Below are 25,907 nucleotides of genomic sequence, written 5' to 3' on the forward strand. Positions count from 1 at the left end.
TACTTAAAACCATGCACAGCACACACTGAATTCGGAAAATAGTGTCTAATTCTTTTTAATCAAACTTCCTCATAGTGACCCATAAAACTTGGGCAGGGCTTCAACTCACAATTATTTCACTTTTTAAGGATAACTTCAGACACTTGGATCTATGTTTCAGCACATTGGGAATATTTGGAAAAAGGGCAGTTAGTCTGCCAAACGCCCATAAAAGTCTTACATCAACATCTTTTTTTCTTTCGACAGAGGACAATGAAATCGCATGCATGTGGGCAAACAACACTAGATGCATGTGTTAGCTTTAGCATTAGCATGTATCTGAAAAGCCTGACCCTGCCTCTTGACCCACGACCTTTGCTTCCCCTGATTAATACACTGTGGCTCTATTTGATATCTCCTCAACGCCATCCCGGCTTGTCAGTGGTAAAACAACTGGAGACAGCCCAGGAGGGAGAAGAAAACATGCATCTTGGAGAGGAGAGCGGGAGGGGGAAGAAAAAAAACAAGCATCAACTCAAGCAAGACGATGTATTTTCATGCATCCCTGTCTTAAATGTCAAGATTTCTTAACCCTCAGTGACTGCAGCACTGACACCTCTCCAAGGTTCAACAGAAACCGCATTCATTAATAATTAGCTCAGCTGCGAGAACAGGGAGTGAGACCGAGAATGAAAAGAGCGAGCGAGACGGCTAAAATTTAAACTTCTTGTCCTTTCCCGAGAGACTCGAATTTCACTACAAGTTTTTTTTCATTCTTCTTCATTTCTTGTTTTGCTGGCGTGTTGGCCAGAATCCCGCAGGCGGCCCATGAACGAGCGATGCAGACGTCGCATCAGCCTCGCTACTCCCTCTTCTCCTTAATCATGGCTCTAATACCCTCCAGATGAATAAACATCTTCATCCCCTCTCCGTTAAAGCCAGAAGGCTCCTCCACTCTCGAATCCAAGAAAGGGAGAAAAGAAAGAGAGAAAGGAACGGAGAGTTGACGAAGGAGCGCAGGAAAAGGATGACAGATGGAAGGGTGGATCAATGTCGAAAATGAACCAACAGCAAAGTAACAAAGCCACGGCAAGATTTTCTGGTTCTTCCCATAATTCGTCTGATCTATTTCCCCCTTGACACAATTATCACAGTCCTCCTAATTATTTTTTCCCTCTTTTAACAGATTTCTAATGTCAGGCTGTGTTTTTTATGATCATGTTTGTAAAGTGGAGGTTTGTGCGAGCTGTTGTGCAACCTTGTCGCCTCAGACTGTGTCCACAGACTTGCACAGGAAGGGGGAAGGGGGCGGAGAGGGAGGAGGCGGGTGGGGGGGGTTGTCTCTGGAGAATGGGCCAGGCCCCAGACCAGCACTTCCCTGGCCCAGTTACTGTGCCAGAATACTCATGACATGTGTGTACAGTATGTGAGCGCAAATGGCAGACAGATTTAGGGGTTTGCTTTGTTTCCCCTTCTATTGTTTTCTGCTGGTATCCAGGCAGCTCATCATCATATCTTAATACTACTAAGCATTATGAAAACACGCACGCAAACACGCACACGCCTCACCGAATGAGGCAGTTCCTTCGCTGCCCTCGCCCTCATCTTCATTTGCAGAACGGGGCTGGAATATGAGGCCTGAATACAACCAGACAAATGACTACAGGGCATTTTACTTATTCATTCATCACTTCACATTGATTTATTCCTGTTTATCTATTTATCAGCTGGAAAAAAAAAACTTTTCCCCTGGATTGTTTTGCTTAAAGTTTGCATGCTGAGGTACTTAGTGGAAAACTTTCAGGGTCACTGTAGAAAAATCCCTAAAAGAGATTATTGAGGTTCATCTTACCCTTGAATACCCTCCTCTCTCTCCAACACCTCGATGGATACTTCCCCTCTCCCTATTTACATCGGCCCAGCACTCCTTGGCTTAGTAACCATTTACTTAGTTACACACCACCACCTGGGAGGCTATTTATGTCTCTCTCTGGAGAGGAACTCGGTCTGACTGCCAACCAACACCCCCGTATGAATTATCATCCATTCAATACAAGTAAACTTGAGGAAAGACCTCAGGTGCCCAGTATGAATTTGGAATCGTCTTATACAATATTAAGTGAATAAATCAAATACTAGAAGTGAGTCATGTGCTGATTAAAAAAAAGACTGCAGTATATTAAAGGAACAGTGTGAAAGATTTAGGCGGATTTAGTGGAATCTGACAGTGAGGATTGAAGACTGCTACGACATCTTTTGAAAATGGATACACAATAGTTAGTATAATATCTTACAAATTAGCACCCCACGAAGGAGATTACGTCCTTAACATGAAGTTACGTCATCACATCGTTACAGAGGTTAGGTTTAGGCAAGTAAAGTTGCTGTGGTTAAGTTTAAGAAAAGAAACACAGTGAGGACATACCTTAAAACACTTTAGAGTTCAATCAAAGTTCAAATGGTACCGAGCACATGTCACTGTGTGGGAAAGTCCCGTGGGAAAATCCGAGGATTTCTGACCCATCAACCTGTTCGAACTTCCTTAAAGACCGCCTGGGACTACTTTGTTCTTAACTCCTGTCAGTGCATTGGTCGAATGATCCCAGCATCCGAAAGTACAATATAACGCACAAATTACTGGCTCATGATTACGTGGGATATATACAAATTTGGGTGCATTACTTTTCAAAGACAAGCGTAAAAACAAGTCTATGAGAATAAATTGTGCAACCAGCTTAAACTTCTCCTGGTTAATATTCCCTCAGTGTTCAGTGTTCAGGGGGGTTTTACCATGAGCTGAATTATCCACAGGGGTCTCATCCTCTCCAAAAAAAAAACAGACCAGGTAAAACACAGTAAAAGAGTTTCATGTTACAAACAGACCAATGACTAATTTACTAATACTAATTTATAAAACAGCAGGTAGGATCCACATTAAATATGTACTAATGAAACAGGACAAAAAAAAATTAAATGTAAGAGAGGCATCATTATACATATAAGGAATCTTTCACATTTAATTTCTACGATCTTGTTTCAATTAACCACCTCACTATCCGTGTCGCCAATTTCCCATCTCCAACACGTTCATACACATGGGTCTGAGTTTTTGTACAGGTGCACACATTCTCCTATCAAGTTTGTTTTTAAAGATTGGCAGTTTTAAATGGGAAGTGGCGTATGTGTCTTTAAGGAATTGTTTTGTGCGTACACAACAGTTATAAAGGAGACTGAAGGTGATAATATTGTGTCAAACAGAGAAGTTTCACATAAAAAAAACCAAACATTTTTTTCCGCCCCTCTTGACGGAGGAGGTTCTAACTATAGTGGCCGATACAAAAGCGCGAATGGCCCTACCTATAGCCAGGGTTCGGTTTGTCACACACGTCGGGCTCCATGTCTCATTCTAAGGCAACAAAAACAAAACATTTCTAATTTTTCATACACTAAAGATACTTTTTGTATTGTATTCCATTTCTTCCAATATATCCCCCTAAATCCTTCACCCTTTAGACTTTTTTTATTTATTTAAATTTTGTGGATATGTGACTATTTTGTAAAGGTACAAAGAACAAGGAGCTTTCCCTCTTCTATGAGGTAATCTCACGTCTATCTGAATGTGCAGCTCACTGTGATGAACCCATTTCAAGGATCATCATTCCAGAGAGTGAATGTAATAGTCCCCCAATATCAGTTATCACTGACAGCAACATCCATATCAGCTAATTACTTTTCGCTGGGCTTGTAGTCGAGAGGACATCAGCCTTTATCTGTATATGAAAGGAGAAGACATTACTATTATGCTATTACTGTGAAAGAGTCGTGTTGCTGTACCACTAATATAGGAACATACAATGAGGTGCTAATAAAACCTGCATTGCTCCTCCAGTGGCTATCTTGCTAAGCTACTTTTAATATCAAGAGAATATTACCAATAAGGTGACCTTTAATTACATTTGGCATGCAAATAAGTTGATGAGTCAGAAAGAGAGCGTGAGAAATAGATGTTCTAAGATTACCATTGGAGTCTTTATGACACACACATAACACATAGAGCCCTACTCGCCTGGTAACAGGATCCATGCTGCTTTTTTTCCCCCTATAACCAGCATACATCCAGCACAAACAGAGGAAGCCGATAGGTCAGAGCTGTGCTTTCTCCCTTGCTTAATTTGTATTTTCCTTAGCGTTCTTTGGGTTAGTGAGGTGACTGTCATCTTATGCGGCGGTTCATTGTCTGAGGGAGGAGTTGGAGTTGGGGAATATAATCCCACGCACTATGCATACAGCAGGGAGGAAATACGGGCACAGAGGTGGTGCACGACCCCCTGGGTAATTTGTAAAACATGAGCCATGGCACCCGAGCGCCATGCTGATGCTCGGGTCAGGTGACTCAGTCACAGGTGCACCATGGGAGGATCTCTGGTGAGGAGGCTCACCTCCCACAACAGAGCATGGTGGGCAACACAATGTTTTCTAAACATGGAACTCTCTAGGAAGTTGCCTCGGTCTTTATTTTTAGGAGAGTGCAGAACACTGAGAGTGTAGCAGAGGTGGTTGCATGATTGTTTGTCATATTTTGTTTTTTTTATATCTATTTATCTGCATGATCAGGCTGCATCTGTAAGGGAAGGTGTTGCGTCAATAGATGCCAGTGACGCACAGGTTTACAAACATAATAGCACAAACACATGGCACATTTTATACATGCCTGAGCCCACACATGTCGCTTTAATAAGAAGTCTTGATTAGGATTCGGCAGACATAACATCCCGCATGCACGGTCTCTGCTTTGCTAGGCCTCAGATAACCTTTATCCTATAGGGTTTAATTAATGTCAGCCAGTCTACTCTGCCTTTCAGAAGGAAACGACTTATTCCTCTGCCCTCATGAAGCTCAAATCCCTCTGTTTCACTGGTGAGGCCGGCTGCCTTGTTTATCCCAACTACAGGTACTGCTCCCTATTAAGGCCAGCACTTGTTACAGGGAAAAGGTTGAATTATTTACCAACAGTAGACAGGGAGGAAGAGAGAGGGAGAAAGAAACAGAGAGAGGCATTTCATACATGGGATGAGATTTTTATGTTGTTTTTTTTTTTTGAGGTTATGAACAAGGCGAGATTAATGATCCATGGACGATGGATACAGGTGATGATTACTAAGGAAAAAGGGCATCCTGGCATATAGTAAGTAGAAAATATAAGAAAATATAGCCATATAGGGATGAGTAAATAACCGCCAAAATCTGCTGCATTAAATCTCTTTGATTAAAAACATCTTACGAGTGGCACTGAAAAAGTAGGTAGAGTTTTATACATTTGGTCATGTGTAAATAGACGAATGTGTTTTGTTAAATAGATACCAAGGGTTCTTGTGCGCACTCTTCACCCAGGGCAAACTGTCTGCATTCTATCTGCATCTCAGCCTCTCCGCACAATACAACAAAACATACAGAAAACAAAAGGGAGCACAGAGGGGGAGAACGAAGAGACAGACCAAACAATAAACTCAACCACAAGAGACAGAGTTTGACTTTGTGTGTGTATATGTGTGTGTGTATGTGTGTGTGTGTGTGTGTGTGTGTGTGTGTGAGTGTGTGTGTGTCGAAGAGGGAGACAGAAAGGGAGTGGAGAGGACGAGGGAGATGAAGACAAATGCAAAAAGGGAGAGAGACAGAGGGCGGCAGAGAAAACGAAAGACAGAGGGAGAAATCAAATTTGCAAGAACATAACAAAAAGCTGTATCTCCGACAAAAGAGAACACACAAGGGTATTTGTCTAGCTGTCTGCACCAGCAGGATCCTCTGAAAGTTTATTAAACTAGAACCCTTCAAGAGAAGGCAGAGAGTAGTAAACTATACTACTGGGGAGGAAAAAAAAGAGAGGGAGAGGGAACGGGAGCGAGGGGGGGTTGAAAAAGAAAAAAGCTTGCTTTTCAGCCTCTGTCTCAGAAATTCTTTTATTTCAGCCATGCATTAAGTAACCTCCCCACTGAGTTCTGCTCCCCTTCCTGGTGTGGATAAAGCCGTCCCTCGGGGGAGCCGCTGGTAATTTCCAGCTTCGCCAGAAACTCAGGTATTAGAAAAGACCGCTTGGGGACCTGCCACAATATACCTTCACAATTTCATACGCTCTGAAAAAGAGGGAGCCCCTCCCTCCCTGCCCACCCCCACCCTCCCAGTAAACCCCTCGAGGGTCCCCAGTTCAAATTTCTGAAGTGCAGACAACGGGTGTATGTATGGGGGAGGGGAGGGTGGTGTTGGGGGGCCCGTGGGACTGAGCACCAGCAATAGAAAATCCACTGCATAGAGGAGAAAAAAGCATTTCCTCTCTGGTCTGGCAGGAGTGCCTTTTTTCCCCTGGCTCCCACCAGAGGCTTTTTACAAAACATGTGTTGCTGACATGTTGACAGATTGCTCAGTGAAGTGTTAGGCGCATGCACACGGCTGGCCATTTAGGGGGACATGGCTTCCTACCCAACATCCTCTACCTGAGGCACCATGTTTTATACATCATCCCCCAAAGAAAAAAAGGAAACAATAAAAGGTAAGGGAGTTGCTTCCTTTGTGAGGAAAGCAGAATATCAGAGAGCAGAGAGAGACTGCGTATAATGCTGCCTTAGCTGAACTGCGGCGATGTAGGAGGAGCGACGGAAGTGAGAATAAGGGAGGGAAATGGTTTCAGGCAGGAAAGGAGATAAAGCAGAGAGGTGGGAAAAAGGAGCTTGAGGATGCACGGTATGCTTATGTGCAGCAGGTGAGCCTGTCAAACCAATAAGAAGCCCAAAAGACCTCCTCTTTGTCTTCCTGTACCGGAGCCACCAATAGCAGGCGGGAGGATGGAATCTGATCAAAGGCCAGCTTCCAGATCCAACTTTTGCTCCTATCAGGGTATCGACAGCACACGTCTTAATCGCCCTGCGGCTCCAAAAGTGCTGCCGTGGCAACAGGATGGAAATGGGGATCATAATGTATTCATGGTGCCGGCGACCTGGGGGCTGCGGAGCGCACTCTCTGGGGACCGCACTTTACCCAGAGCCAGACGTGTCTGGGCAAAATCACTCCACACAAGACAGCAGCAGAATACTGAGGAGCCATGACAGGATGGAGGGAGGGAGGGAGGGAGAGAAAGAGGTGAGACAGCGCAGAGAGAAAGCTACGGGTAGAAATGGAAAATGATAATAGAAAACAAAGACGGGTTAGGACATTAGAGGTAAACAACGGCCTCTACAGTAAAGAAAGGAGGAACGGTTGCTGAATTGAAACTTCAAAATACAAAAGATCTGAGGCTTGAGGAGGAAAAAAAACAGGATATGATTGGTGAAAAGGGGCTTGCTGGGATGAGTGGCTCTACCTTGAGAAGCCCGATGCTGCTTGACCAGGTGGGTGGTTGGCTAGGAAATAAATTGCAGGGGAAATTGGTCCAGATTATCAGGGCCACGAAGAGACATGGCCCTTTGGCCACGGGCAAGGATGGATAAATGGCTGGATGAGTAAATGAACAGAGAGATAGAGAGGGGGAAGATTGATGGCTGAGCAGATGGATGGTTCAGTTGGATTGAGAACCCAGATCCCTACCACCCTCCTATCCAAAAAATAAATGCTTACATTGGAGATTCATCTTTTTTTTTGTCGTGGCTGTATATAATGCTCTCTGACCCTCTCCATCCTAATGATCTCCCCCCTCTTCTCACACACACACACACACAAACACACACACATGCACATGCACAAACACATACATGTTCTCAGCCACAAAAGTGCTCACACACACACAAACAAACAAAGCTATAGCCTGACCTGCTTTTCCTCAACAGGAGGGCAGCTACAACAGGCACCATGCCAGGTAAACATCCTCAAGCCTTGTGCACTCACTGCAGAGGGTAAAGCTCAATGCTGGAAACACACTCTAAAATACAACGAATAGTCAATTATGTTTAGGACTGGAAAGACATTCTTAGAATATATATTCCTCTTACATGGCCCTCCTGCTGTATTTAGAAATAAAAAAAAGAGAGAAAAAAAGACACAACTTTTGCTGCATTTTATATCAAGGTTCCTTCTGAAACAGAAAGTCATAACACTCCCCCCTAGAGGTAATGATTCAAATGCATTAAGTCTCCCAAAATGAGAGGATTCACCTGCAGACTGCGGTGCGTCCTACTGCACTAACTATCCTCCACACGTAATACACCCTCAGGCATTCAACCTAGGGCCACAGACAGCTCCCCTGTCTGTCTTTCCTCCTTCCCTTTAGCTGACAGGTTCTTCTGACTGCTAAGCTCCAACACGGACCTCTGTGTTCGAGATGACTGTGCAGAACAATCAAGGGAGAGACGGAGAGAAAAGAAAGCGGGAGAAGGAATGATGAAGAGGGGCGAGAGAAGGAGTGCGGGTGAAGAAGAGGTAGAGAGAAACAAGGACATCAACAACTTGTTCTCACAGAGAGATGACCCCTGGCCATCCCGAGGCATCTGGTTTATCTAGCTGTCTGGGTAAGCCACGCACACACCTAATGACTCCAGCCTGGTCCGTGTCCCATAGGTTTTTTTATCCCGGATTACGGATGGGGAATGACAATGGGCTAGTAAACTACTGTGCCTCATGTCTAGAGCTCATATCAGACAAGGAGTTCTCCATGATGAAAAGACCGGGGTGAGTTGAGAGCAAGGTTCAAAGTTACTGAGAAGTTATGGCAGTAGTTTCTGAATTATATTTGCTGTTGGGGTGGTACTCGACTCTTTCTAATCTAATTTGGCTATTCAATAAAAATATTCGACGATTCGTTTTGTTTTCCATGCAACATTTCAAAGTCTGAACGGGCTCAGCAGGACATTCAGTGTGAAAGCGGCATTCACGTCATATAGTAAACAAGCTAACAGTGCTAACAATGTGTCGCAAATGCACAATGACTTTTTTTTACCGACACTAGACATCAACAAAAACCAGAGACTGTATAGTATTAACTTGCTGTGAGCTGTAAATTCACCACTTCTCTCTCTTCCTCCAGGCAGCTGCCTGCACACCACAGCAAAGTCAGGGGACCAAAATGTCGCCAAAAGTACACTGTACAGAAAAAAATGACTGCTCAGCTTGAGGCAATCTTAGTCAGCTGAAAGTCGACTCATGTCTCGGATTTCAGGGGGCAGCCTTTTTTACAATATGATGAATTTATCCTAGAGGCCCTGACACACCAAGCTGATGGTCTGCCGTTGGTCAATGTCTGTCTATCTGTGAGCATCTGTTGACCAAGTTTTTGTGGTATGTGTAGCACTGTTGGCATTAGTCAGTTTTTGTTGGCTGTTTTTCAGCTGATTCACCATGTTGGAGGTGGCAGAGCCCGTCGCTGACACATGATGAGAGAAACAGAAGTGAGGAAAACAAAAAAATGACTAAAGAGGGTGTAAGATCGAAACAAACTTGTTGTATTAGTTTAGTTTTTTTTTTTCTCACCATAGAGCTCTTTAGCAGAAACAGTTTGAAGCAAAGAATAGACTGGAAATGTGCAACATTTTTTGCCGCCTCTAGATATAAAACAAAAGATAGGTTCTATATCATATTACGTTGACGTGTGCTGTAAATTCACTACTTGAAAGCAGAAGAGAGAGGATAATGTTATCAACTTGAAACATTGCAGTGCACAATTTGCATCATGTCCGCAGCTGTCTGTACCAAATAGTATTGTGAAAGTTAAGAACGCTCACTTTGCAGCAAAATCTGGGGACAAAAACATCCCCAGAAGTACACTGCACAGCACACTGACAGGCAAAAAACCCAAAAATGACTGCTTGCCTTGCAGCAATCTCAGTCAACTAAGAGGTCTCTGACTGATGACTTGGATCTCTACTTTCAAGGGGCAGCCCAAGTATTCAGATTGCAACATATGAGTAACTGTATTCTGATAATTACCATTTAAATTGATAGGTATACTGAGTACATTTACTGTCTTTAAAAATATATTACTTGAAGGGATTTCATTATTTGTGACCAAACTATATAAGTGTTAGTTTGATCGCAATGTTTGTTATTGAAAAGTTCTCTCTGCAAGGGATGCAGTGCTGCCACATTGAGCTGAACTTTTGTCAGACACTCTATTTATTTGTGTCACTTGCTTTGAAAGCTTAGCAATGGACAACAATTTCAAAAAGTAATCCAATCTTCTTAATACATCCATGATACAGACTATCGCCTCCTGCTGCTAAAGTTATTTCCTCTCATACAAGCGCAGAATGTATGTGCAAGTTGGTTGTTGGCTGTAGTCTTTGCAGTGTGTTCAGTGTAACTTTTTGGGCAAGACATCAATCACAGCAATATGGGGTGACGCAACAGTCGGCCTTCATTGCCACTAGTTCTTTGATGTAAGTTGTGTGTCTGGGCCTTTAGGTTTAAGATACCTTTATTTTTAATGGTGTAATATTGATTGATTGATCATTATGCATCATAAATAGTATATGACATCTCAGAGTGAAGGTCAAATATACCCATAACTCTGTTTGGAGCCAATATGGAGATGTAGTTTGGACTCTAACCTCCCTGTTTTTTCCCCCCTCATGTTGCATGGTGCTGCTCAACAGACCTCAATCTACTTCTGTGGTGGAGATTAGTAATCATCTAGGGTCTTCATATTGATGGCCAGGCTCAGCTTGTTTGCATATTTACTGGCCTCAGAGCCCAGTCGCCTGAGGTGAGAAGCAAATTACATTTCTGCTTACCCCCACGCTCACAACTCTCTCACACTCTTTCGATTTCAATCCCTCGTTTTTGCCTCCTTTTTTTCCCCCTTCCTTTCCCAACCTCGTTTCTCTTAACATGCTGATCAGTCATCTTGCGGTAAGCATCCTTGCCTGCCCTGGTTGCATCCGAATAGCGGTCTCATTTGGCTAACATCATCACAGCGTAATCTTGTTGGAGAGAGCAATCAGTTTACTTTGGAATTAGGTATTCCGTTGGCGGGCCCGGAGAGAGGGAAGGCTCACAGGGTTTAAAGGATGCAAACGAAAGCATGCTCTCCAGAATACAGTCTTGAGCCTGATTGGGTGATAACAACCCACACAGGCTCCATGTGAGAGTAATGAATGGCCAATGGGAGGCCCGAATAATAATGCAATTGGATTAAAATCCAATCACACGATGGTTTTGTCTGTTGACTTTGTTTGTGGGGTATGTTCTACAAACCAAGTTCATGATGAGAAAGATGCATCATGCTTTGACTGGGGGCACATAATGTCCTAATATACAGATTACCACTCTGTTTACCTCCGCCCAATCTCTCTAGGCTGTCACTCAGTCCTGCAGGATTCTGTTGATCTGATTTGTGCGTACATGTGTTGCATATAGAATGAGCCTGATAACACGATGAAGTAACGGTAACAGTTGCATGTTCTTTGCCGTCTTAAATCAGCGACTTACTTTGAGAACGGCTAACACAGGTGGTGAGTTACTATTCAATCAGAGATTTTAATGTCTCAGTTTATCGTGGAGACATGTACCAAGCTGGCACACTCTGCAGCCTTCCGCAGAATCCCAGCCACTCGTTGGGAGGCCATCTCTTAGGAGAGGCTCTCTGATCAAATCGATCGACTCCTCCAGGATGATCGATCAGCCAGGCAGGTTGGAGGTGGAATAGATTAGATGACCTTTACATTCTCAGCAGTGATGGGACCCCCCACTGTCCACTGCTCTTAACATTAAGAGGACATCTCTGTGTTACCTGACAGCATGGCTTTACTGTCAAACCATTACACTCTGTACCGACACACAATGTTCCCTCTGCCAAAGCGTAGTCCAGCTGGTGGCCTCGGAGACCTTAAACGACACCCATCCTGCCCATAAAACTAAATTTATGAACCCACCTTCCAGTCCGAAAATGGCAATTAGCACTAAGGAACAAATGTGTTACTTCACATGATATTTGAGAATCCCTGTCCTTGTGGGTGGCTGAACTCCCCATATCCTGAAATATAGGAGTGGCTGTTCCACGGAGCCCTATAGCAGCCCCCACCCAAACACTACCCCCTGGCCAACAAAAACAACCCCTGGGAGGGGTAGAGGAGAGGGGGAAATGTTGAGTCGGTGATAGTGTAGCCCCAAAGTTCCTAAACCGCAGTGGCGAGCAGGATGCCGTCACAGCTGGCTCCGCTCCTTCCTGTGGGCCCGCTCCATGGAGCTCAGCCTGCTGGGAGACATAAACCTGTCGGACTGGTCACTCTTTCCACCGCCCTCCATCTCCCTCCTTCCTTTCCTCCCATTACTGGCGAGTTTGGCAAAAGCCATCTAAGGAAAAAGCCCTATGGGGATCAATGTGCAGAACATTTCCACGCAGACATAAGCTAAATCCTATGACCTTTTCATTAGGGAGTATTGACATGATTCAAAAGCCTGTAGATGTTTCTTTAACGTGTCTGTGAATGAGGTACGTCTTGATTGGTGAACTTTTCTTTGTCTCGAAGCCATGTTACATCCTGTCAATTCCTGCTGTAAATTATCGTACGTAAACATGCCACTGAGAAGCTCTTTGGCATTTTATATGCTAATAGGCACTTCACACGATTGTAAAAATCAAACGATAGAGTCAATGCTCATTTGCCACATAACACAAAAGACACCTGTTAAATTGCCATCTGATCAAAGGAAATTGGATTACAGCAAACAAAAGTGTAAAAATAATTTCTTAAGGTATTTGCATTTTTTGGCGTAAAAGTATATTTCATGACTTAAAATAAGTACCCTGCACACCTGATTCTACTTTGCAGATTCAAAGAGGAGAAAAAAAATCCAACATTTCACAAAGCATTTGTTAGAAAACTAAGCCCGGAATGTCCACAAAGTTTTTAAAATACATTTTTGCCTTTTCTTTGTGCCTAGTTATGTTTCTCTGTATCTGCTTCATCATTATTCTGGTGAGCAGTCCCACGTTTGAAAGAGAAAAAAGAAAATCATTTGAATTCTGGGGACCCAGAGGAGAGTGAGCAAAACCCAGAGGTAAGATCCAAGCTCGCTCTCCGTGCCCTTCCGTTGGCTGCCTACCTGGTAAACATCTCCACAAGCTCCTTGCTTTCAAAACACGTCAACCGGTGCCTATGTACTTTAGACTGGCCGGCCAAGCAGGAATTGAGACTTTATTTGTTTTTTACTTTTTCCTGTCTCTCTTCCGAGCCACCGCACATAACCTGTCTGGCATTAATGATGTTGTTAATAAAATGCGGCTGGTCTGTGGGTGGATTTGCCTGGCAGGCCTGGTGCCTGTCCTTCTCAGAGATAAGCCCACTGCTGGCCTTATCTACCTCCCACAGCCCCACCCAGCAGTGCCGTGCACTGGACACACAACCAGTCAACTCATCACTGGCTAATTACCACCTCTGACTGCCTTACAAAGCAGGCCTGGACTCACATCGCTACTGCTGCTGCTGCTGCTGCTAAGATTGGCTCTCTCCTACCTTGACTCTGTCTCTCTCCACTTCTTTGTCTTTTACCCATCCCCCTTTCTATCTCTGTCCTTCCCATGTCTCAATAAATTTCACTTGTCTCTTCTGGCTAGTTTTGTCCTCTTCTACTCTTTTGTATTTCTCTGAGCCAGAAAGCTATTACAATATAAGAACGAGTTTTACGGCAGTATTTTCCAACTGTCACTGAGAGGGAACATGCAACAGCTACATTGTGGGTGGTCATGGACATCCTGTGTCTGCCTTCACATGTATATCTGTGCATTTTTTTAAAAGGACTAATGCCATTTATGTTACAGTTTCTCAACATGGGCCTATGCCATTTGTGAGCCAGAGTCAGTTCAGTCTCATAGCTTCAGCAGGGCAGCCGAAGTCACTTGTGTTACAGAGGGAGGGAGCGGTTTCTTTTATTCAATTGTTTTCCACTTCCACGAGCGTGTGCCAAGGGGGAGGAAAGCGCCGGCTTAACACGCTCTGCAATTCAACACGGCCAGACGCAGTCCTATTAAGATTTAATGTGCCATTCTTCTGCTTGTGCCGCTGAAAAAGACTTGCAGGCTGAGGAAGAGAGTGAACAAAGAGCAGGCAGAGCCAGGGCCAGGGAGAGATGAAGAGAGCAAGAGAAACCGAGACAACCGCTCCACGGCCAGGTCTTTGTCACACGACTGAAGTCAGTAGTTTCAAAGGGATGCTACATAGTGGAGAGGGAAATAACGGTGTCGTTGTTATAGTGTTTTCACTCAGTGCGTGTAGTTCTAGGTGAGTACATGAGATTATCTCTGTTTTGTCCACGTCACCCCTGCTATTGTGGCTACCTACTTAAGAAAGAGGTCAACTGGATGAAGTCATAGTGTGTTTACCCTCTTGGGCGATGAATTATGTGTCGTCTAAAATGCAAAGTGCAAGCACACAGGTGCTGTGAGGAAGCGTGTGTGCGCATGCACAATAATACGTGTGTGTGTGTTTGCATGCCTAAGCAGATGACTGATTGAACAAGCAAGTACACGAGTGTTTTGGATCAAGGGGGATGTGAATGTAAGGGAGGCAAGGAGTTGCAGTGCTGGCCATCATCATCTCTGATATGAACACACAATCACAAGCATAAAAAGCAGACTCCTCTATTCTTATTTTGATTGTTTTTCCGCAGAAAATGCAGTCCTCGTCTGACAAAGACCAATAAATACTTTATATAGTGCATAATGTGTGCGGTGTGAAGCACCAGGGAGAGAGAAAGAGGGCGTCCTCACGAGGGCATATGCTTTGAATTCCTAATGACACTCCTGTTAACGTTACTGGCGCTGTCGCACAGAGAGGAAACGCACAGGGATGCTACGCCGTGGAGTCAAACATCTACTTTAATACTCCCTTTCTTTCTCAGCCTCTCTTTCTCTCCTTACCTATTTTTTTTCTCCCATAGACACTCGCACAGAAAATGCCCCCCACACAAACACACAGGAAAGACTCAAGCCCAATTCTGAGAGCTCACTCTAGCATGAGGTCTCTTTTCAGTGGCTGCGTTGTGCCAGAAGTAGCTATTCTCCCCTGACCGCCTCTCCTCCTTTCAAAGCCTTGTAATCAGTGTGCTGCTCTTTGTACCAGGATGTCGCAAGACGCCCCGGCAAAAACACAGCAGAATTTCTGATGAACGGCAGCGGCTCAGAGTTCGGCTAATCAGGTCTTGCTCATGTCCCTTTTCTCTAATGTGAGCCCTTTTGAAGCAAATAAAGTCTTTGCAGTTTGGCACATTCTTCTTGGCAGCCACAAAGCAGCTGTTGGATCAATACACAAAGTTAGTTGAAAAAAAAAAAAAAAGAAACAGTACAACCAATAGGAGTCTGTTGGAAACAGTTAGTATAAAACACGGACTGCCAGGAGCCTGTTCATAGTTGAGGGTATTACTGAATGTTTCCATGCTGCTGACCCAACGACTTGATGTAAATGAATTCAAACACTTCAAACAAACATGTCGAGGTTGGGAATGGAACAGGGAAAACATATATCAGTGGGTTTAAAAAATTTGTCTGGCTCCCCATCGCAAACAGAGACTTCATATTAGAAATTTGTCTAAACTATCATATTGCCATCCTCTTCATTGTGGGGGAATCTTATTGTGTTTCACAGAGTATTAATATTTCATTTGTATTTTTCTCATAAATCTGAAATGTATTTTATTGAAGCTGAGTGCATTTTGCAATGTCTACAGGGAAGAAGAAAGGGGAAATCTACATAATATAAATCCATATATGGCCCAGTTATCTCTCTCTCTCTCGTTCTCTGTTGCACCCTCTCTGATTGATTCCTTTATCTGAGGGAAGCAGAAGACATGCTCTGTTTGCTCGCACAGTGGCCGGCAGGAAAACAGAGAAAGACACTTATTAAAAAGGTCATCTCACAGAGGGTTAAAATAGCAGGGCACAGATATCTCTGGGGGAAGCAGCCATGCCCCTCCTCGAGTGAAGGACACAAGAAAAGGTGTTGCTCAAGGGAGCTGGACCCATAATGAAAGAATGGCCACCAGGCTGACAGCCCATGTGTGCACTGGGCTATTCAAATACCTTCAGAGACGCAGGATTGGAGGAGTGACAGTGAAAAGGCTTTGAGAAAGTGCAATCTTTTGAATTAAATTCGAAGCTGGATGTGTTATTTTTATTTACAGTGTGGGCTAGCTAGTAAACACAAGTTGAAATGAGCTAAGGAGCAAGGTATTTCTTTGGCGAGTAGGTCTGAGGGCATGTTTCCTTGCCTACCAGTGCAATCTCATTTCCAGCAGATGAACATGTCTTGTGCCAACTGAGAACAAAAGTCAAACTGTGGATTCTGTTTCTCTTTCTCCGTGAAGGATCCCTAACAATACAAGGGTGCACAGACAATACAGTGAGACAGTGAGACAAAGCATTTCTGAAGTGTTTTTGGAAAGGCCTATGGAATAGCAGTGCCTCCAGCCTCCTGTCTCCTCCCCAGGGCAGCCTAAAGCCCTGTCGGCAGGATGCTGATCCCCACACGGAAACCTGATCCGCAGCCATCCTGGAGCCGGAGGGGGGACGGGGGAGCGCTCTCCCCCCGCGGAGCCCCTCCACTTCTGCTCCAGAGTTAAAGGGGTGCTCTGGGGGAACATTCCTCCAGCCCTGCCCCAGCCAGCCTCCACTCTCAACTCTCTAGAGAAGCATTCTTCCAGCCCTGCCCTAGCCTTCACTGGGATCTCCTGGGGAGCATTCCTGAAGCCCTGCCCCAGCCCAAGACGGGCTCCCTGGGGACGCATTCCTGCAGCACTCTCTCCCTCTATTTCTCTCTCTCCCCCATCTCCCTCCTTCTCCCTCGCTCCCTTTCTCAGACTCTCGCCTTCCTCCGCAGTCCAGCATTAGCGCGATCAATAGCACCGATCGCATCAGGGACACGAGGCAATCCATACCCATGCGCTCCCTTAGCGCACTGCAGTGGTCACGGCTTAAGTGCATGGAAAGGTGTTATACCTCTGCCAGACGGGGGAGAGACAATGGCCGCCATTGATCGCAGTGACATGTAACATCTTTCTTTTTTCTCTCTGTCCATCGGGCGTGGTCCACCACCGCTCAAATCTGTTTAGACTTTATTTTAGTCTGTTTCGTCTCACTCTTTGGGTGAAACTTGTGTTTTACTTTATGGACGCAAAGTATAATGAGGCCCAGAATAAACACATGTGATGTAGTGGGTTTATACAGGCATGTCTGGTTGTGGTAATACACTGTATACGCTTATGGGATATCAGCTGGGGGGGAAAAGGAGCTCTGTCAGGGAACAGCAAGCAAATCTCCATATGTGGATTGGTTCCAGTCAAGCACTGCAATTTGTTTACCAAAAATAAAACATTTGAAATTGTAAAAAATGGAGGGTTTAGCAGGTGCTGGTGGTTGATTAGAAAATGGTTCTAATAAAGGATCCATCTGTGAGTAGAGACTTGATGTAAGGCAGATTAATTGGTCATGGATGTCTACATAATGCCACATAGGAAATCTCCTCCCATATTCCAGAGAATACACAAACACACACACACACACACACACATTCAAAGTACTTAGTATGCCATCTAGAAGTTTCTTTTCTCCCACTGTGTTTGAATACTAATAGAGTGTTTCTGCGCAATCACAATACCCTAATGGCAATTAGATTCTTTTGTTTGGTTTCCACGGGGGCTCTTATCCAAACTGTGTTTTTTTTTCATCATTGAGCAATTAAGAGTTATTTGTCCGTAAGATTGACATTTATAAAAGCTGGGCTTAATTATTGAAAAAAATATGGCTGAGTCAGTCATGACCATATTACAGCAGGGCTGAACATAAAAGTCCTGCCCCTGAATCAAACTGTTGCAACATTATTGACCATCTCCATAATATAATGACATAACCAAATAAGTATAATCTAAGGACAATTTCTATTCATGCAGTGTTAAAGCAGCTGTTCCCAACTGCTGGGTCCTGGTCCAAAAATTGGTCACAGATCATTTCTAGATGGACAACAAGTGACCCGTGAACATGTCAAGTTTGTAAATAAACACACCTCATTTTGAAGTACAGTGAATTTCCACCACAAAGCTTTTAATTTGAAGTGCCACAATTTTTTTAAATAAAATTGAATATGTGATAATTTATCTTATGTGTGGACCTTGAACTACTGACTAAGTAAAAATCTGAACCCTGTGGTTGAACCAGTTGGGAAACACTGTGTTAGAGCACATCCTCCGATACCTTTATTAAAACCCTCTGTGTTTTTATTTCCTACGTTCCCCAAACAGACTGTCCGCAAATCTGTGCTGGCTTGATGGAATTATGTGTTATTTTTAAAAAAAAAAAAAAAAAAAAGGTGACAGGAGGTTCTGCACACAGTTTCCCTCAAACCAATGAGTGCTTTTGTTGGATGACAGTAATGTGAAAGTGAACAGTGCATTGATTTTCACACCTTTAGTCGACTGAGCGTCACTTTGAATTTGCACACACACGAGTGCACCCGAGGTGCACGAACATGTAAACTAGCAAGCCTGCACATAAAAAGTCACTCTTTCAATGAACATGCATTCATTTCTGCTTCAATTAACACAAATTGGGGGGAGGGGGGGCATGACAGAATGCACAAACTTATATACACACATACACACACACACACAAACAAATACAGGACTTGGTTTGTGAGACCGTCTTACAGTTAATGGAAAATCTTTGTAAAACTCGTGGGATATCTCCCCTATAATTTGTGGCTTGCTGATTGTGGGTTGCAAAATATGAAATCAAACTGTGCTTGAATGTAAACAGAGAAGAGACTTCACTAGCTTTCTCATGAACAGCATTTTGAATTTGCTTTGAAACAATAAACGGGCGCTTCTGTACTACATCAGAAACAGGATCATTACATGTTTCTGAACAATATAGTGTGAGACAAGGTCTCTGCCTAAACATTAGGAAATGTGTGTCAGGTGGCGTTTCTCAGTGCGGGCCCATCAGGACGTGTAAAGGAGGACAGCAAGTCCAGGAGAAGCACATGGAAACCTTCAGTTCACATCATTAGTTCTGTCTGCCACCTTGTCAGGGTATTTATAGCGCTATTCATCCATCAACAGGTCAATGACACAGTCTGCCAATGGCATCCTTCTCTTTCAGTCTCCCTACTACCTCAGCTAGCTAGCATTGGGACCAGCTGAGGGACTTTCCTGGAGCAAGGATCTGTTTCCAGCTGGTGGTCTGGTTACTGTGGGACCTCGTAGCTGCGTGTTACACTCTAGTGAAATGCTAGAATCAGTATAGTGCTGTATAAAATGTTGCACTGAAACAGGCAAGGACACAATGCACATACTATAAATACACATACTGTAGCCTACAGTGATCTATTATAAGGACACATGGAGGCCTATTTGTATGTCACGCCTGTAGATATTGATGTACAGAACGTATAAAAAATGTGCTACGTGTGTGAGGCCTGTGTGTTCTTGGATATCTACCAAGGAAGCTGGTAGTCTGGTGTTGTGCTCCCCTTGGCGCAGTGTACTAACACACATAGTGTGGCATATTCTCTGGTGAAGGCATAGAGCGAGAGTGGGAGTGGGAGAAGAGCTGAGTGGCAGAGTGGAGGGGAGGCTCGGTGGGCTGAACGTTGTTTACCTGTCAGCTGGCATTGATTAATCTTGTGTTCGGTGAGATCGCTCAGCGACTCGAACACCTGCCGGCAGCTGTCGCAGCTGTGCAGCGCAGGCTCCTCGTCCTCCTCCTCTCCCTCCTCTCCTTCCTCTGGAGAGAGCAGCCTCTTCCTCAGACGCCCGGTCTCACCATCCTCCGCCACCCTCTCGAGGGCGCACTCTGGATCTGCCGAGCCACAGGAAATGACAGCACCACATAGTCAGAGGGGTGACCCACACAGTGAGGTACTACAGCTTCCTCTGGGTGACAATAAAATGGATTTCTAGACTCTGGATTTAATAAAAACAATAATAAAAGCTGTAATAAAAATGCAGGTTCAATTTGGGCCTCTGTAACTCAACCACTCATGCCATAACAGAACTGTTGGGCAGGTGAGGGTGAGAGATATACAGGCGCACACAGACAAGGTGGCACGACACTCGCACACACACAAATCTAATACACACATGCGCACACACACACCTCTGTTATTAGAAATGGTTTTACGTTGTGTTTGCCCTGCTTCACCCAAGCAAAACTTCAGTATATGAAACTAGACTGATGGGAATATGTGTAGTTAATAAATCCTGGATTGCAGTTTTGGCTCGACCAAAAGAAATATGAAATTCCGCCAGCGAGTGCTGAATTGCATCAGTCAGCGTCTATCAAAGGAGACAGACCTTGCCATATTATCCAGACATCCAGGCCAGAACTGTGGATGTATGGAGAGCAGCACAGTAAGACACACAAAACCCGAGATTGGTGTGTGTTAGGCTGTCGTCACGACACACTTCCCTAAATTATTCAGCCTTGCTCGCAGGCAGCCGCGGGTCGCACACATCAATATTCTCCAATCCATCTGCAGTTTTGTCTCTTGTTGGCTTTGTGCTGCAGCAGCGCCAGGGGTGGGCGACTGACTGAACCAGGACTACGGATCATCTTTCAAGATACTGGCCTAATCTGAAGTTCTTCACGTGATGCTAAAATATTTGGACGACAAATCAAACCTCACACCATAAACATCTTCACTCAGAAGAACAGTAAATCTGGCTTGCAACAGCAGCATCTTATAAATAGGCAGCATGGCCTGCAGCCCTCTTTCTCCCCTGCTGTGACCATTACACTTCACAATAAGACTGATTAAAAAGCCATACTCACAATCAAACAATCATGTCACCCTGGTTAAGGCTCTGTAAGGGTAGAAGAGCCCTTGCACTCCACTGGCAGCCATTTTAAGCCCTACTGATGCAAGTGTTCCTCAGCTTGTCCTGAAACTCCAGAGGGGAACGTTAGGAGGAAGTCTTTTTTTTCCACCTAGCACACAGTTAACAGTGCCCGAGGACAAAGGCGTGTGTGGCACCGATGCGTGTAGGTGTGGGTGTTCATATACCGTGTGTCTGTACACATAGGCAGCCATTTTAAGTCTTGTGTAGGGTGCTCTCAAACTGTGAAATTCCTTGAGGAAAGGCGTTCCAGAACTCATCAAGGCCACCCAGGATTTTTCCTTTCCCCCACTTGCGCCAAGTATTGATGTAACATCACACCCTCCATTGTCCTTCCCTCTTGGCGACTGAGGCTCTCGGAACATGCCCTCTAAAAATATCAGCACTGTGGTCCCCGGTGGGACCATGCAGAACAGAACAGAAGGTGTTTCAAGAAAATGAAAATCCCAACCCAATCCTCACAGATGCAGGCCTTTCTTGCTCTGGGGGGAAACACTTCTGACTGGGGCCAAAAGCCACACAATATAGACTAATGATTCATCCGCAGACACAGACACAGAATCCACAATATGCACTGAAATGTGAACACTTCATGTCTTTTTTTACAGGGTGCCTGTGGAGGAGGTAAAGACTTTCCAGCGGCCTTTATTAATCATTCATTTCTCTAATACTCCAGCTCAGTCCTGTCAGAGAAAACAACTGATGGCTATATTTAAGCTTTTTATAGTTTATCGGCAATAAAAATGCATTTTTCAGTGCAGAATGTAGATGTGTTTTATTCTGATGGTAGTGTAAGGCTGATACTCTTATAATAAGGGTTCCCACACATGTTTTCTGGACAAAATTTCAAAACTTTTCCATGACTTTTAAAGGACCCATAAAATATGTTTTTTTTTTTCTTGCCCTAATTGCACAGCCTTTTTCAAACATATCAGATTTAAAATCTATTCAAATATAGTTTTACCTAGCTGGCATACATAAAGGGAGAGACGGAACGCGCAGAGAAAATGTCCGTGATGGTAAACAAAACTTTGTGAGATATAGACGCATATTAGAGCAATGCTACATCAAGATCTACAGAAAAAAACGCCATTTTGTTACATTATGTGGGAGGTTATCCAAGGAATATTACTGTAACAACTACATTACGCACAACAAATTCCATGACGTTTCCAAAACTTTCAATGCATCTTACTTATTCCATGACTTTTCCAGGTTTTCCATGACCTTGGGAACCCTGTATATTATTTTAAGGGTAAAAGATCTACCATAACAACCAAATGGAATTAAAATATTTCAGAGAAACAGGAACATTTATGAGATTTTGAGGAATATGTTACCCACCATTTGTAAATCAGTTAGTCATGCTGTGTTACATTGAACTTGTAAAGAAAACATTGTTTTTCTTGCATGCCTCCACAGAAAACAACAAACATATTAATTGACTTATTGGGGACCACCTTGAACAACAGCAAAACTTTATCAAAACATCCGTTTACAAACCCTCACACAACCCGTGCAGTATTATCCAAGCCTAATTTATCCCGACGTATGCTCATAATTTTTAAAACATTCATTTTCACAGAAAATAGTAAGTATTAGAGTCTGCAGCATAGACTCCAATACAGCATAGATAAATTATGTTTTAAATTGTTAAGTCTTCGCAAAAATGCATGCGTTTACAAGGCACCGAGCATACGATTGAATATTAGACGGATGCTAGAAAAAAAAGTTTCCTAACAAATTCAAGGTAACACTACATGAGCTCTTGATATACAAATGGTCATTTTGTGGGTGAACTATTCCTTTAAGCCCAAAGAGCTTTATGCATGTGTAAGTTTCGCTCGCTTGTTTTTGTGTGACAAGTTTCAGCTCCAAGTTCCAGTGAATCCGAGCTGGGTCAGCGCTCTCGGTCGAGCCGAGTGACCTCCGGTGCACTGCTGTGATGCGGCGCTGGAAGTGTAAACTACTACACATTTGGGGGTGGCGCTTGGGGGAGCGTGAGCAGGGGAGGGGGTGCTTGACACGGCAAGGTCACGTCCAACCCTGGGATTAAAGAGCCACGTCAATACTGAGGTTTCTGTGCCTCTGGGCCTCATACAGTAATCCATCAGATCAGGACATCCTCTTCTACCAGTCTCTACAGGCTGGACAGCAGATCAATACCCACATGCTTGGAATGGCTGACAATCACATGTGGAATATGGGGGGGAAGATGTGTGGCATATTGAGAATTTTTCATCATCCCTGATACTTTTGTTAATTTTCTTAATCAGCTGGACAATGTTGGTGCAGCAGGTAAGGAGAAGAGGGAAGCTACATTGACCGCTGATCCATATTCTGATAAGGTCAGCTCGAAGCAAGATGATTGTAGCTCAGAATGAGAAACTATTCATGAGGGGAATATGATGAAGATCTGTTTTTTAAGGATGAATTTTTAATCTTTGTGGCACTAAAGCTTGCGTTACACTGATATAACGCGGATATCTAAATGGTGATTGACATCTTTACAACCATGTAATAGCCACCTGAGTCCGAGTCCATCCATCATACACACTCATGTCTCTTATGGTGCCTTGTGACATTTATCATGCCACAACTTTCATCTTGTGAGTTAAAGAGTCCCCTGGACCCCCCACCCTTATATTATTGAATATTTCTGCTCTTAAATATTTATAACCTTTTAATTGATATTCTCTTCTCTGCTCCATCAGCCCCACTGGGGACCTGTGGTCCCTAGCAGGGAAGCCTCGTCCCCCCACTGTCTGGCCCACACACTGAGAAAGGTGGAGACACTGACCGTGGGGAGAGGAGGAAGGGCATGAACGTACAAGAATACTCAAAAGATAAAAAGTGAAGAGTCTGGCCAAGCTGCAAAGCCTGAACTCTAAAAAGTTAACTCTCACCATAAACAGTGCCCTTAACCTCGCTGGAGATCTTATGTCTAACCCTAAGCTTAAAGATTAAGAAAAATATTGAGTGCCTAGACAAGGAAAAGAGAAAGAAAAGTTGTTGTTGGGTACTGAGCCATTTTTTGAAATGCAACATGTGATGGATGTCAGTGTTTAAAACTGCAATGCATTCAAATCAAGCCCCAAAACACTGAGCGCGAAAAAGCGTCAAATCACTGAGGGCTATGTTGTTACTTGCCTGTAGATATGGTATGTCTAGCTCCATCAGGGCTTAGCCTGAGTCTTTCTTTGTGCAACGAAAAGACCTTGGTGTCGAAAACATCATTACACGCTCACCCATCTCCTCGTTTCCCTATCATTTCCCAGAGATCCTGATCCTATGATGCCCCCTCCCCAGCAAACCCACCCTACAACCACCCACCCCCAAGTTCGAATTAAGAATTTATTTTAACCAGCGAGCAGCTTCTGTCGACACATGTCGGCGGGCCTGATCAAAGGTGAGCGCGCTCCTTTATCAGAGTGAGGGAGGCTGTCAGAAATAGGAGGACATTAAGATTGAATAACCTTCACACGGTTGCCGGCACCTCATTATTTAAAAATCTAAAACTTTTGCCGAGCACCCGCCATATATAGGTCACACTACATTCTAATGCCACGTGTGCCTCCGAGTGTATCCTCCTCTGTGTGGATGGGATTTGGGGCTCTCCACTTAGACCGTCACATCCACTGATCCCCCATCATTAAAGAATGTCATGATCCGACGACGCGGCTGTGCACTTGACACTTGCCAGATTGTTAACGATCCTCAAGAATTTGCATGGCATGGGGGGGCTGTGTTCATATGGTCGGTGCACACAATTTGAGTCATCAGCTTCAGGCCCCCCTGATTCATATTAAACACTAATTGCTGTTTAATATTTTGGCGCATTTGAAATCTGAAAGATTAGCAGAGGTGTTTGTCGAAAGCTGTTTCTCTTAAAAGGCTAAACTCATTACAAGCTCAAAGTTAACAGACAAATGTTTCACACCTTGTTATACGTTACAAAAAAACATGCAGTATACTTATGAAAATTTTATGACGCATGCTGAGATAAAGATAAGAGCGGCACGGAGCGAGAAAAGGTGCTAAACAATTACAAACAATGACGACAACACCGAGATCGCTACATGAATGAAGCGGCACATATAATCACAGGTGTACAGACGGTATCAGCCACCATTAAAATCCCCCCAAAAGATATGAGCACACAAAGAAGAATGGAAATCAAAGCGGTTGAATGAGAAACAACATTTGAACGCACCAAATGCTCTCTTTCTCTCTCTCACACTGTCTCACTTGCTCTCTCACAGGGAGTGATAATATTGAACGGAGCGCCTTGCTATGCCATTAGTGCAGTAAAACATCAAAGGAAATGAATAATAGAGAATATGATTTTCTGAAGTGGTAGAGTGAAAGAGTCCTTTCCTCTTCCCGCTGTAGCGAGCCCTGCAGTACATTGATCTGTGGGCAGCCTCAACCTCAGCCAGAGCCCGAGTCTCAGACGCCGCACCACTACGCTGCACTACTCTACGCTACGGCACCTTGCCACCCAGACGCCCCTTCAGATCTCTAGAACACTTCTATTTGCCTCAGTCCACTCCGCTTTGACAAAGCTGACACCCTCTTCCAAAAAAACAGCCTCGATCTGACATAGCCGAGAGCAAAAAAGAAAAGAAAGGAGAAAAAAAGAAAGGGATGTATATATAAGAGAGAAGAAAAAGCACGGAGCATGTGGTTATAATTACACACAGGCAGCGCAGTGGTAAAGCCAAGCTGCAGATCTTAAGCCTGCTCGACACTCTCTGGGTAAAAAAGCGCACTGCCTCATTAAATCTCAGATATCACACTGTTCCTGCCCCTCTATACTATGCATAATACTGTCTATCTTTTAGAGGGCCTCTTTTGTTAGCATTTCTCCTTTGCCTTTGCTACATATCAAACATGAATGAGAAACAGGATGCAGGGCCTGCAGAACACTTGCAGAGTCACAGAAGAGCACAACTGGGGGTCTACTTATGAGGCAGATCTTGACACCACGCCTGATAAAGCCCTCGGCTTGTCAGGAGTGTAATGGCTATTGTGGCCGTGTCTGTCAAAGTGGCAAATGCATGAAAAGCAGGTAAGCCTTTCCACTGCTTTTCAATTTGATGTTAAAAAGGGGCTTGTTCGGGCAG

General features: G+C 44.0%; 1 protein-coding gene across 4 annotated transcripts in view; it reads right to left on the reverse strand.

The window, feature by feature from the left end:
- LOC121951040 (zinc finger protein 521-like) overlaps nucleotides 1-25,907 on the reverse strand; it is a 106,877-nt gene that overhangs the window by 71,292 nt on the left and 9,678 nt on the right. For 2 of the 4 annotated variants that reach the window (XM_042497216.2, XM_042497215.2), the window contains exon 3: nucleotides 19,544-19,744. The exons of the other annotated variants lie outside the window; for them this stretch is intronic. In XM_042497216.2, coding sequence (XP_042353150.1) covers nucleotides 19,544-19,744 — 201 coding nt within the window. The remainder of the gene's footprint in view (nucleotides 1-19,543; nucleotides 19,745-25,907) is intronic. 4 annotated transcript variants of the gene reach the window in all.

Source organism: Plectropomus leopardus, chromosome 12, assembly GCF_026936395.1.
Source record: "Plectropomus leopardus strain MGB_pleo_1.0 chromosome 12, ASM2693639v1, whole genome shotgun sequence".
Classification (NCBI taxonomy): domain Eukaryota; kingdom Metazoa; phylum Chordata; class Actinopteri; order Perciformes; family Serranidae; genus Plectropomus; species Plectropomus leopardus.